The 14750-nt window shown below is 40.0% G+C and overlaps 1 protein-coding gene across 3 annotated transcripts in view; it reads left to right on the top strand.

The window, feature by feature from the left end:
- The window catches only part of LOC149718230 (homeobox protein dve-1-like), a 133544-nt gene that overhangs the window by 86715 nt on the left and 32079 nt on the right, over positions 1-14750 (top strand). For all 3 annotated transcript variants that reach the window (XM_089835067.1, XM_089835006.1, XM_089834928.1), the window contains one exon: positions 3422-3595. In XM_089835067.1, coding sequence (XP_089691193.1) covers positions 3422-3595 — 174 coding nt within the window. The remainder of the gene's footprint in view (positions 1-3421; positions 3596-14750) is intronic.

The following is a 14750-nucleotide window of genomic DNA, read 5'->3' as shown; positions in this document are numbered from 1 at the left end:
TTTTTGTCAAAGTACATGATTTATTTAAATTAAAGTCTCTGATAACGTCGCGTTAATCTATTTCTTGTATATCATTTGGTATAAGGTATAGTTAGCCGGGCTAACAAGGCAAAAATTAAAGTCAGTTTTAACAAGCGACGGCCACTCTCTCTTTCTCTCTCTCTCCTTCTTCCTCTTTTGGCGGGATTTAAGGCAAGCGCTTTTAGAAATAAGGACGTATAACCCTTTTATATCTTTTGCTATTATCCTGACCGTTCTTTCGCGCATAATTGCACCTGCAATATTTGAATATTGCCCCCTGGAAATTAGCTTAACTTGGTGGACTATCTAACCCACCACCTATGAAACTTCCATCCATAAATACCTCTCTGAAGGAATTGCGTTAGAGAAATAAATATTATTATTTTATTTATTACTAACAGGACGTATTTATTATTAGTTTTTTTGGCCGCCATTTTAAAAGATGGCGGAGGGAAAATCTAAACCCATAAGTAGAATTAGATTAAAAATTGTAAATAAAAAGGTGTGGGATATAAATTAGGCTTAGCAATTTTTAAAACAATACATTGACATTCTTGTTGGCCTACGCCTACACCAACGGCACGGTATAAATGTATTAGTTTCCAATAATCCCATAGAATAGGTAGAACTAAAAATATAAAAACCAGTTAAATAAATAAACAAATAAATAAAATTGGACAAGATCAAATTTGAATTTTAATTCCGCATCATTTTTCTTTCTTAATTTCCTTATAAATAATGCCATCCATTCATTCATTCTTATTGGGATTATTTTTGTAAGACTAAATTCTAAAGTCTGCTGTGTCATGTCGCGCTGTTAAAATTAATCCCAAATACTTAATTTTTTTCTTTAAAGATTAACTGCGGTTTTTAAAATACAAAATAAAAACACAAACAACTTAGAATATGTTATTTTTTTATTTAGAGCGAGGATAAATATATTTGACACTCTAATACAACGAAATTAATGCGTTGAAGTTTGATACTTAAAATAAAAAATTATCTTACTAAAGGATTAAAATTATGGGAATAAATAAACGCTAACTAATCACGATGTACATTTTTGTTGACGTTGGGTCTTGGGATTTAGGGAATTTGAAACCAAAAAGATAATTTATAATCGTCAACGGAATTAAGAGTTCGCGTGAACTTTCACCTTTCATACATTAATTATATGTCTTTTCTTTTCTTTACTTTAAAAAAAATTAAATTATGAAAAATTTGCTTGTTTTTTTTTTTTTTTTTAATAAATTCCAATCGCTTTTCATTTAAATTTCTGGCCCAAATTTTGATGGACACATTTCTAAAATAAAGGTGCGTGTGGTTAAAGGGATAGTGTAATGAACGCTCAAATTATTTTTATCTTAAAGATGAAGTTACGCCACGAATACATTTGAAACCTTTAAAAAGTCATAGACCCATCTGGTTGAAGGTAAGGGGAGGGGCTTTAAGCTTTGTGACGGTTTCTATATCTCCTCCCATTTAGTTCAAGCAGAAAAACCCACCAGAAAATATCAAGTCAAATATTCCAAGCAGATTATGCATATCTTCCCGAATTATTTGTTTAATTAAACTTATTTAATTTTAGAAATTAAATAATATTTTTAATTTTAACTGAAAGTTTAAGGTCGATTCCTGAACTTACGATTGTGATTCAAATCCAACCGTCGATCACTAGTCTCATAATGGCGAATTAGCTAGCTAGCTTATTTTGATCTTCAGCGACACCTATTGTTCCAACCTGGGACTAGGATTAGGTGTGAGATGCTAGGTACTATCCCTTTAAATAAAAATAATATATTTTAGTTACCTCCCTCTTTATAATAAGAAGATGAAAAAGCTATCACACCTCAGACACTCGTGGCCGGTATCCCATACCATCCCATGCCGGTGTTAAAATGGCCGCGAGGTTTATTATGTCACTGAATCTCCTCCCCTCCCCCCTTATTTTTTTTCTTTAGAACTTTCTTTGTTTTTGTCTTTCCGGTTGGTTCCTTAATCACCTTTTCGTGGATGTCAAGTCATTCTTATAGTTAGGTAACGTCCCTGGGATAATAGACACCCCCACAAAAAATGTTAATTTAACGGGTTCTTAGTTTTTTTTAGTTAGGTCTATACAGGGTGTTTCTGTTTCAAAGAGGGTGGACTGAGGTACAGTCAAGAGGGATAGGGGAAATCAATTTTGAGTCAAGTTTGTATGTAACGTCTATGACATTTTGCCCAACAATTAAGGGACATACTAAACGAGTTCGTTAGGGACATGGCAGAGTGTTTTACGGATGGCCCCTTAAATTTAATAAGTAAAAAATTTCAGCCTTTTTTGGATCACCCTGTATAGTGGAGAACGTTACTGGGCCTGGCTGGGAAACAAATAAAGCCTTTGGCTGTTTGAAGGGATTCAACGGTGCTTCTTAAAGGGAGGGTGAAAAGGAAAATTAAGTGATTTTTTATATTGATTCTTCTATTAATTAAAAGACCAATCTGCAGCTTAGTGAAACGCCCAGAAAATATCTCAGACTTTTTATAAAATTCGAATTAGTTTGAGATTTCATGGATAATTTGAAATTAGCACCTCCGACCAATCGCGTAACGCTCTGCCTTCTTGTTAACAAAATTCCCCACGTGGTACGCTCTGTATCTCGCGCCATTATTGTGTGCACGTCGCGCCCAATTTTTATCAAATCTCACGCGCTAAATTTCATTCGACATGGAGCACGTGCTACGGGAATTTTCTTAACGAAAAGGCTGGACGTTACGCGATTGGTCGGAGGTGCTAATTTCAAATTATCTACGAAATCTGAACCTAATTTGAATTCGGAGCTGGTATTTCTTGGACGTTTCCCTATTTTGGTCTTATAATTAGTAGAAAAATCGATAAAAAATCAGTTGATTATCCTTTTCAGCTTCCCTTTAATCTGTTGCGTATAAAAACTTAAAAGATGAGGGGATGAAGATCAGGGAAAAAAATCCTTTCTCTCATCTTCCAGTCATCCTTGCTCCTCAGCTTCTTAGATCCTGAGGGCTGGAAAAAACAAAGTCATTGGGTGGGATTGGGGGAAGCTGGGATAACGGGGCTTTAAATATATATCAATGGAGAGGGGTTTTTTTGGTTGTGTATTAATTATAGACTCTCCCTTTCTCGAACCGAGGGGGTAATCACTGCGATTTTCTGTTGGAAAATATTTGAAAAAATAGTGGTTTGGTTGGACGCTTTTGTCCCTGGAAGAGTCAGGGAAAAGGCCAAAGTTTATTGTCAGGGAAAATCACGTGAAATATTCAGGGAATTTTAATCTGAATGCAGTTTGTAATTTAATCACATGTGGTTAACTATAATTTTTACTTCATAATATTTTATAGTTAATTTAATGATAATTAATTCTCTCCATCTTTTTCTTTATAGGTAAATCAATTCCCGTTCACTGTTTGGTGGAACAAGGATGTGGTCAAGCGACGGAACCCACGGTCGAGATGGACAGCTACGCCATCATTCCCAGTTCAACCCTTTTTACGGATTTAGTCCGGACAGCTTTAATTAGACTGGCCTATAGTCCCAACGAAGTTCTAGGAGCTAGGGGTAAGAAGTTCTTTTTTCTTATCATATTAAGCCTAAATTTACAATCAAAATCTCGCGCCAAATTTCAAAAGTTTGAAAAATAGGCTTAACAAATATTTGAATATATCCATAAAGCACGTGGCCACGTGACATCACAAAAATTCTATTAGCACGCGCGCAAAATTTCAAAACTTTGAAAAATAGGCTTAACAAACATTTGAATATATATATATACAAAACACGTGACATTACAAAACTTGTTAAATCTCGCGCCAAATTTCACAGTTTCAAACAAGCCTTCACGAAAATTTTAAAGTTGTACACTAGCTTGTTGTACCTAGCGTTGTTTCTCGTTGCATTAGCACAGCAAGGAGCTTTTCTATTCCAAGTAAGCCTAAGCCTTCACTGTATCTTTCGTTAAAAGCAAAAAAAAAAAAAAATGGATGCAAATAAGATTATTGGAAGCTAGCTTTACTGTAGGAGTGGATTAAAAGGAGAAGAAAACTTTTAGGGCGGTAATCTCTTTTTAAGATTTATATCATGCATTGCAAAACGAGGTAAAGACCATGCCAACCCCCTTCTTCACCCCCCCCCCCCGGGGGATGGATATTGCCATTGGACAGTAAAACTTTAAATACGCTTAAGAAACAAAAAAAAAATCTACATCTGGAATTTCTGGAGTCCCATTTCAAAGTTAACTCTCTCCGTATGTGCATGCTATAGGAATGTGGATTATACCTAGCGTGGTTTAGATAAAAATTTCCATTTATCCTGATAATTCTGACGTATTTCTAAGTGTGATTTTATTGGTTATAACAGTGATAGGTGTAATTTTAGAAGTAGGAATGGAGAACAGAGTAATCTGGGCGCGCGTCAAAGTCCCGGAGCCCCTTCCACGGGACGGGGGGGGGGGTATGAAAGAAGAGGCGGGTGTTGTCATAGCGACAGAGGTAAAAAGGAATTACTGTATTTTTCGCCGTCCCCGTCAGCAACGTCATCAAAACGTGAGCCAATAAGATAATTTAAACTTTTGGTTACGTGCTGGAGGGAGGCGCTGTATACTGGGTGGTCTATGAGTCGGAATAACTGAAGTAAATACTAACCGTAAGACTCCATTCCTACTTCTAAAATTAAATCTATCCCTGGTTATGCATAATGATTAGTTTAGCTAGCTCTTCAAAACAAAATCCGCCTAAACACGTTAAGAAAATCAAAATGGCAACTACACAATCATTCCTAGTAGCTATATGTATTCGACTTATTATACATATTGACGCTTTTAATCTGAACCACTCTGTATATCTAAATTCTATCCCCTCCCCAGAATAAAAAATAAAGATCAGGAGTATTTTTTTTTCCTTTCCTCTATTGCAAGGAAGCAAGCAAGCACACCGTATAGATAGATCTTCTTCTTTCTTTTAAAATCCCATTTCTCCTTCGCATCCTCTTCTCTCCTCTCCTCTTCCATTCCATCCTCATCCCATGCAGCTTGCTTGCAGCATCTTCCCTATTTTTTTTTTTTTTTTTAGAAGCTGCCATACTAATCTGATATGCGAGAGTAGGGGCTTGACTTACAGGATTAAGCTGCACTCCGCTGTCACTGTTCTTTGCTTGGCACTTTAATACCTTCTCCCCCAAACCCACCCTCGTCGAAACCCCTTTAAAATCCGTTGGGGGAACCTAAGGGGGCTATAGCTATAGCTTCCCTGGATGGATGAAAAGTGGTATAGTGTACAGGGTGTTTCTGATAAGTCTGAGTGATGCCATAAATTAAGGGGGATGTTCTTTGGGTGATTTTGGGTCTATCTCCATTTTGTTTACCACAAGGGACACTGTTTTCGAGTTAAGATTGCATCCAGAGTATTTTACGGATGGCCCCTTAAATTTAATTAAGAAACTGAACATTCAATAATTTCTTGTTTAATTAAGGGGTCATACCTAAAACACCCATCAAATCATAACTTGAAAACAATCATTATGATCTTGTGACAAAATTTATATCTATATAAATCAAAGTCCTGACTGACTGACAGACTGACTGATAATCAACGCTATGCCCAAACCGCTTGCCCTAGAAGGCTGAAAATTTGCAGGAACGTTACTCATAAGTAGTAGGCGCGTACTAAGAAAGATTTTTCCAATCCGCCGCCATCTTAATAAATAGCGTCCAGAAATGTAAAAAATGTTTTCTACGCATCAGAGTCCGCGCGTTTCAACCGATTTCGCGAATATTTAGTACATTGGTTTCCTTTACCCTATAGACGGGCTGAATGCGGTCTTTTGGGTTCGATTTGTTGCCATCTTTTTAAATGGCGGTCAAAAATTTAAAGACCCTTCTTATGGCAGGCTTATCAGAAACACCCTGTATACAAGTAAGAAAGGATAGGCGACATATCGGAAAGGGGTCGGCCGCGACACTGCTCCGTCAGACCTGATTTTGGGGGGGGGGTAGGGGATTCCTGTATGGTCTGCTAGGGTAAAGATCCACACCGGTTTTATACTGTATATAGTCTGAGATATGTGTATACTGGCTTTCTGGTGTATGGTATAGTCTGTTGGATTCTTGGGAGAGCCCGGAGGCTCGGGATGAACGGAAAACCATCCCGAGATCCGCGTGTATGTATGTATGTATGTCGAACGGAGAGAGAAAGAAAGATTCATGAAGATGCGGGGAGCAAAGAGGAGAAAGAAAAAATAAGGATTCAGCGCTTAGAAAACGCCTCTAGACATCCTTCTAAAAAACAGTAAAGGATGGGTTAAATGTTTTATCATGGTGTTGATGAAATCAAAACGGTTTTGTTTTGTTTCAACTTAGGCCAATAGAAGTATAACTGAATGTGAGGTGTAGGCAACTATCACGTGATTAATCTTGCCTCTGAGCCAATGAAAATACATATATGCTACCCACGTGGTATGCCATGGGCAAACTATCATATGATTACTAGTCATTCGCGAGTATTTAATTGGAAAAACCGAATATGTATGATACATTCCCAAAGACCCAGATCAATGCCCAAAAATTCAATCGGTTATATAATATTCTGGGTTAAGAAATTAAAAATGATAAAGGTATTATATAATTATCAAGTAGAGCGTTAATTGGTCAACAGAGAGAAAGAATTCGGGACTAGGTTGACACCAGAATAATCGACTCCAAGAACCAAAAATATAATTTCAAACTCATTCCCAGAAATTCAATGCCCGAAAATTCAAACTACTTCTTTGGATGGATAATCACCAAAACACTTCCATATAATCTTCTTTAATTGTTTCACCATCACTTTAAGAACGGAGGCTCAAGAGCAAGGATGGGATGGAGGATAAGAAGGGAGGGGGGGTTGAGGATAGAGGAAAGAAAAAAATCTAATCTTCAGACTACATTAGCACACGCGGAAGTTTATGAGCTTGTGCATTGGGTGTTTGTTTGAAGGCATGCAGTGGGTTTGACGGGGTTGGGTTTTTTTCTCCATTGGAGCTCCCTTCATCCCAGCTTTCTTAAGACACAACTCCGGAGGATGGAGAGGAGGGGTTCCTTTTTTTATTCTTGAGTGACGCGACGCCTTTATCCCTTTTTCCTTGTTTAGGTACACGATATACGTCGCGTGGATTTCCAATCACAAAGCCTATAATATATGTATAAACTTTTTCGTGTCAGAATTAAGACTGTGTACGCGTCTTTCCCGCCTTATTTTTTAGCATCGGCTTTATAAGGTATAAGGGTCAGAGGGGGGGAGAGGATATTGGTGGTTTTGGTTTTATATGTATTTATATATCTATTGTAACGGTCAAATATAAACATTAAATTTATTTCCAAATTCCAAATTATTTCAAAATTTAAAAACCTATTTTTACCTTTCGATCCTAATTTTAAAAGAGCCAAATAAAAATAAAATATTTATTCAAAGAAACTAAGGGTTTTGTTTGGTCAGCTGGGGACTCTTGAATGCGGGCATTCAAGATACCTTGACAAATCAAACCCTTTAGTAGCTACCCAAAATGGGAGTTCCACCTACTGCAGAGGTTGTTCGCCCCATTCAGTCCATTCGTTCCGCTAAGGTCAGCTGTTGAACTTGCAGGGATGACCCCTTTATTCAGTCAATTCCTAACCTCTCCCCACATGTAAATAGATTTTCCCCTTTTAAAAATAACTAGAAAAACAAGGTTGCCAAATAAAATATATGTGTATAGTGATTGTTAAGTTTTCGTGAAGTAAGGACACCTGCAAACTACCATTGAACTAAAAAAGTCGGGTACGTCCCAATGACGTAGATAGCAAGGAAAGGTTTTTCCAAAAAGAGACGAACGTGATCAAGAGGTCGAGAGGTCCCTAAGATTTGATTCGAAAAAGAGAGAGTCCTTTCGGATACTTGAAGGAGAGCGGTCGAAATAATTAACCCATCTAGTCCTCGACCCCTTTGGGCCCCACGACTTAGGGCTTTGTTCGGTTTCGCACGGAGATGGTCCGCCACAACCGGCAAAGGAACGAAAAGACCCGCTAAATATATACGCGAACGCGCTCGATCTGTTTTTAAAAAGAAAAGGAGTTCGCGAGAATTTCGATGTCCGCTATGAAAAATATAAGAACGTGTGCGCGAAAATATCACTAACGTGTCCCACGAAAACCATGAAAAATCTGTGCGCGGAATAACTCGCGACAAAGGGATTACGCCCCAAGAGCCGGATAATTGTCGACCACGCAACTCTCGTCAATGGATCGCCTCGGACTCGAACTTGAGTATTTGCCCGCTAAAAGGGTTTCCTTTGTTAATTAAGTTTTAAGTATAATATGTGAATTTTGTTCATGTCGGTTCGATTGAACTTGATCTTTTGTTTTTGGTTAAATCATTTAGCTTCGACCATGGTCAACACCCTTAAGGTGTTTATATTTCTTAATAATTATTAGTAGGTTTATTAAACTTTGTTAATTTGGCAACCTAAACAATCTAGTTATTTCTCATCTTATATCTAAATTTCAAAACAAATCCCCTAGACAACGAACCTAATTCTTTATTTCTCACGCAAGTCCCAATAGTGAAGGCTTGGCGGTTACCCGGACCAAATTAAACAACCTTTGTAGGGAACGAGTTCATCCCATGGGTAGAATGCAATCCTAACCATACCACTACCACTTTCACTCTCACATCTTAAACTTATATATATAAAATTCCCTTACAAAATTGGGGGTCTCCGTCCGGGAAATCATGTTATATATGTCGTACAAATTTTTTTTAATGCATTAACCCTGATTTATTAATTTCAAAATTTCGGAGTATCTCTAATCGCCCTGGTAACCCATGAATTTGCACGATTGTGCTTTATATATTTTGATAAGAATTTTTTTTGCCCCATGCTATAGATGCTATAGTGTGAATTGTATGTTGTTTTATTTGTTGAACCTTCCCAGGGTTAGTTTAGAGTGCTTTGTTTATTGATTAGTTATTAGTGTTAAATTATTTTTTATGTATAGAACGGGAGATAAAGCCCATAAGGAACACTGTGACCGTCTAAGAGCGGCACGTTTAGCAAGTCGTAACGACCGTAGGCAATCTCTCCCAATTGTTAAAACAAAACAGCCTAAATCAAAATCCAAACAAAGTCCAGTCAATATGGCTAGCAATAATTCTTCCAGAAATACCTCTCCAAATAGAAATTCTGCTAATTTATCCCAGTGGGGAATCCCCCCTTTTTCTACGGGTAACAATAACCCAAATGCCAGCATAAGCCAAAGCATGGCCACCGGCTTATCTATTAACGCCCCCTCCGCTGTAGTAAACAGCGTGAGCAACACCTTTATCCCGCCAAATAACAACATTTTCGCTGGGGGTAATCAAATTTTAACCCCTTCTATAACTACGGGAACAAACACCTCTACCGTACCCAATGCAGCTGGACCTAGCTCCAATATTCAACCCCCTACAGCGCCCGTAGCCAATAGCTCGGCCCCCGTTTCAATTCCCGGGGATGTTTTAACACAAATTCTTAACCAACTCTCAGCTCTATCAGTCCAAAATCAACAATTTGCCACCCAAATAGCAAACCTTCAAGCAGCAGTAGTTCCTGCGCCACCCCCTCCCACTATAGTTAGTACACCTGCTAATAATCCAGGCAGTCTTAATGTAGCCCCTAATCAATTTTTACCAGCTAATAGCCCTGGTAGCGCAAATCAACCGACGAATCAGTTTTTACCACCTAACCCAGGTAGTCAATTAAGCCAGACACCCACTTTGGGAACGCCCCCATTACCCATGCCAAATAGCGCGCCCCAAAACCCGTTTAATACACCAGCGCCCAGCGTAGCTAATTACTCTTTAACGTCAAACACCCATGCCGCTACAGCGCCACCACCAATGTATTGTCCCCCAACTACCCCATTCATGTTTTCAAACCCATTACCTGCACCCACCTACGCCGGCAATCCCACAGATGCAGGCCCAAAATTATTCTTGTGTAGGGTTAAACAAATGCGTATGACTTATAACGTCCCAGAACCCATATTCACCCAACAATGGGTGCCCACCTTATTAACCGGACCAGCGTTGGAATGGTTCTATACGCAAAACGCAATTACCCCTTTTTCCGACTTAGTCACTTTCGAAAACGCTTTGCGCACCAGATTCGAAAGAAAAGAGCACGATGAAAACATTAAAGGGAAGATTACCGATAGGATACAACGCGCGCAAGAATCCGTGCATGAGTACGCGGAAGCAATTTTAAAACTATGTCATCAGTTAGTTAACCCTCCAGATGAGAGAAAACAGATAAAATACGTCTTTCGTAATATGCGTGACGATATCAAACCATATTTAGCTACCAAAACTTACACTTCTCTCAGAGAATTATTAGATGATGCCTCGGGAGTAGAAAGATCTGTAAACAAGCAAAAACGAGGTGTGGGAACCAATAGTTCTACTTCCACAGTTCAAAATCCTCCGCATTCTCAAAACCCGAGGTATAATAATAGTATCAGTCAGAATTGGAACTCAGGGCCTCCCAGACCCTCATTTAACCATCTTAATCCGCCTCGCGGAAATAATTACCAAAATCCTCCTAACCCCAACACTCAGCCTAAAGTTATAGCTCAGAGTAATAATACACAAAGATGGGTCCCAACCTGTCACAGATGTTCGCAAAAGGGTCACATTAGTCCTGCGTGTCCCAATTATCCCCCTAATAATTTAAACCATCAAAACCCCCAAAGTTCGGGAAACGCCAATCCGGCTGGTGCCCACGGGTTCAGCAACCAGTCTGTACCGCAATCAGCTCTAACGACTCCGCGGCCCACGAACCCGAACCCCTTCCTATAAACCCTATATGTCAACCTGATTTTTCTACTGAATCCCAAGACTTTTTAGATATTTATTTAGGCACCATACCTTGCACCGCTCTTGTTGATGGGGGTTCAACCCATACTCTACTTCATAAAGACTTAAAACCCATTTTAGAAAGCTTGGGTTATGCAACCTCCAACACCTCTATATTAGCCCTTGATCAACCGGATGGAAGTCTATTAGCCACCCACGGTGCTGTTACAGTACCATTTTGTTTACCCAGAAAAGAAACCCCCTTTCAGGCAGTCTATGTATCTGGAATTGATTACCAATGTATATTAGGTAAGGATATTTTACGCCAGGTCGGCATGTTAGTCGACTATGGACTTAATAGCTTTTGTTACCGAGACGCCTTAGACAATAGTTTTTACTTCAAGGGTATTGCGTCATCCAATCATGGTAGTGTTTGCCGATTAAACGCAGTATATCAGCTTATTAACGAAGCTAAGGTATTAGATAATCCCCATAGTTTAATTGATGAAGAGGGTATAATTAAGGCCTTAGCCACGGCTACCTTACCAGTTGATCAGGCGCAAGTACTAGAGAATTTAGTTTATAAATACAAGAATATTTTCTCTACCGTACCCGGAAGGACGACCTGTATAGAACATTATGTCGATCTCACTGACCCTAGACCCATTTCCGTTCCTCCATATCGAGTTTCTACCCCCAAACGTGTTCTCATTGATGAAACCATCAATGAAATGTTAGAACAAGATATAATTGAACCTTGTAATGGCCCCTGGGCTAGTCCAATCATAATCATCCCCAAAAAGGATGGCGGAAACCGCCTTTGTATCGACTACCGAAGATTAAATGCCGTGACCCGTCGTGATGCCTACCCCCTCCCCCGTATAGACGATATACTTGAGTCGATACATAATCCGAAGTTTATCACTACACTCGATATGCGGGCGGGATACTGGCAGGTACCCCTCCATGAATCCCATCGCGACCTAGGTGCCTTTGTCACCCACCGGGGACTCTTTAGACCCAAAGTCTTAATGTTTGGTATGACAAACGCACCGGCAACCTTCCAGAGGATGGTTAATTCCTTGTTTTTAGACCTCTCGGGCCGGGGCGTTTGCGCATACCTGGACGATTTAATAATAGCCTCACAGGATTTCGAGTCCCATATACGTACCTTAGCCGAGGTCTTTGACCGACTCATGCGAGCCGGCCTCACTATAAAGGCTTCTAAGACACAGTTTTGTCAAACCGAATGCAAAATTTTAGGGCACATAGTGTCAGAATCAGGTATCCAAGTCGACCCAGATAAAACATCCACTATACGTGATTTCCCCGCACCCAAAAACATAAAACAACTAAGAAGGTTTTTGGGCATGGCCTCCTACTACCGTCGATTTGTAGAAAACTTTTCAAAGGTCGCCAGCCCTCTAAATCACTTATTGAAGAAAGATGTAAGGTGGCACTGGAACGCCGAGCAGGAAACCTCTTTTAAGATCTTAAAAGAAAAGCTAGGATCTGCCCCAATATTATGCACTCCTGACTATAACCACCCTTTTCAAATCCATTGTGACGCCTCGAACGTAGGCCTAGGAGCCGTTTTAACCCAGACCATAGACGGGAAGCGACGCGTCGTTCAGTACGCTAGTACTTCACTTAGTACCGCGGAAAGAAACTATTCGGCCGTAGAGCGTGAAGCTTTAGGTGTTTTATTTGCCGTAGAAACCTTCCGCCCTTACGTAGAAGGCACTCATTTTGAGTTATTTACCGACAATAGCGCCATTAAATGGCTTCATAAAGCGCCCGATCCAACCGGCAAATTCGCCAGATGGAACGCCCGCCTACAGGCATTCGACTTTACCATTTCCCACGTCCCAGGCATTCATAACGTAGTTGCCGACACTCTTTCAAGGATTCCCGAATCCCTGGAAGTTGGTCATGTTTCAGCCCTGGCTTCGGCCACAACCCCAAGACGATTAGTTCGCTTTGACAACGAGGAACTAATTAAATCCCAACGTTCAGACGAAAAATTAGGCCCCCTAATTTCTTATTTAGAAGAGAACAAACTACCCCAAGATAAAGACTTACGGGCCTGGGTAGAAGACATCGCAGTCCATTGTGACATAAGAGATCAAATCCTATACAAAGACACCGGAAAGATAGATCTCTATGGGTGGGATAACTTTAAGATTCTAGTCCCTCAGTCTCTTAGAGCACGGTTACTACACGTGTCTCACGATATTCCCTCCGCTGGCCACTTCGGTATCAAAAAGACAATTAAACGCCTTCAGAGTCAGTACACGTGGGAGAAAATGACTTTAGACATCACCAATTATTGCCGCTCATGTAAGGTGTGCCAAACCACTAAAGCTCCCAACCAAGCACCGCCTGGTCTCATGAAGCCGAGCGAAGTAACTAAGCCTTGGTCTGTCATTTCTCTTGACCTTAAAGGGCCATTTCCCCGATCGAAACGTGGCTTCAAATATATTTTAGTCGTCTCGGATTACCTCACCAAATGGGTCGAGATATTTCCCCTACGGAAGGCAACCACTCCCCCTATTGTACGTCATCTTGTAGACGACGTGTTTACACGATATGGTTTACCCGACACGATTGTCAGCGACAATGGCAGTCAATTTGTTGCTAAATTATTTGACAACGTTCTTGAAAAATTGCAAATTAAGCATAGATGCACATCTGTCTATGCCCCTCAATCCAACCCTACTGAGAGATATAACAGAACGATAGGGACCATGATTACTTCCTATATTGAAGGAAGTCAACAAGAATGGGACCGCGGCCTCCAACAGTTCGCCATGGCCATACGGTCAGCGGTACAAGATTCCACGGGGTTTACTCCATCATATCTTATGTTCGGAAGGGAAATGAGAACCGCATATAGTCCCCTTGTTTCTCAAAACCCAGATTATTACGACAATGGCTTAACTTCAAAAGTTTATGGTTTAACAATCCAAACCAAAGTCCAAGATGCACTTAAGGTGGCTCTGGACAATGTTCGTAAGGCGCAAGCCTCGCAGAAGGCGCAGTACGACAAGCACCATAGGAATGTTGAATTCGACGAAGGTTCATTAGTCTATAAAAGAACCCATTATCTTTCGAAAGCGTCAGATTATTTTTCAAGTAAACTTGCTCCTAAATACGACGGTCCATTTCGCATTGCGAAAAAGCTATCTCCCCTAACATATAGGCTAGAGTCCACGAAAGGACGTCCTTTAAAAGGCACTTTCCACATTAGAGACCTGAAGCCCTATGTTTCAAGGACTGACTTCAGGGTTGGCACGTTTTTGCCATGGGTGGAAAAAACCGCGGTTTTTACCTGGAAAAAACCGGGCGGCAAAAACTAGTTTTTGCCGCGGTTTTTTCCACGTGGTTTTTTCCAGGTAAAAACCGCACGGCAAAAACCTTTTTGCCACGGTTTTTTCCACTTTATGTGGAAAAAACTAAAAAAAAAAATCCGCGTGGCAAAAATCATTTTTACGAATAAATAAAAAAATCCAGTTCCTATTTTTCCCTCAACACGAAGAGACTACTTTTTTCAACTCGGTTCTATTGAATACTGCACTTGTTGTGATACTCTTGTAGGAGAGTCAAAAAGCCGCCCAAAAAAGGGTAGCGAGGGCTCACAAGGTAAAGTCCCTTTACGATAACATCTTTTTTCAATCCCTATTCAAAAGCTCTTGCTAGTTAGTCCCTCGCTCGTCAGGTGTGGGGTTTTAGGAAGCATGGAAAATCTCCAAAACTAGTAAGAAGTCAGCATGGAAAATATCCAGGACTACTATAGAAGCTGTATTTTTACGTTACACATTCGTAGAGAGTTTGAAAGTTGAAACGTTGAAAAATATCCGCGTAGCGTTGAATAT

Source organism: Phalangium opilio, unplaced genomic scaffold, assembly GCF_054372755.1.
Source record: "Phalangium opilio isolate 3A_F unplaced genomic scaffold, DU_Popi_V2 ptg000002l_1, whole genome shotgun sequence".
Taxonomy (NCBI): Eukaryota; Metazoa; Arthropoda; class Arachnida; order Opiliones; family Phalangiidae; genus Phalangium; species Phalangium opilio.
Note: the sequence above shows the minus strand (reverse complement) of the source record. Positions and strands in the feature narration are given on the sequence as shown.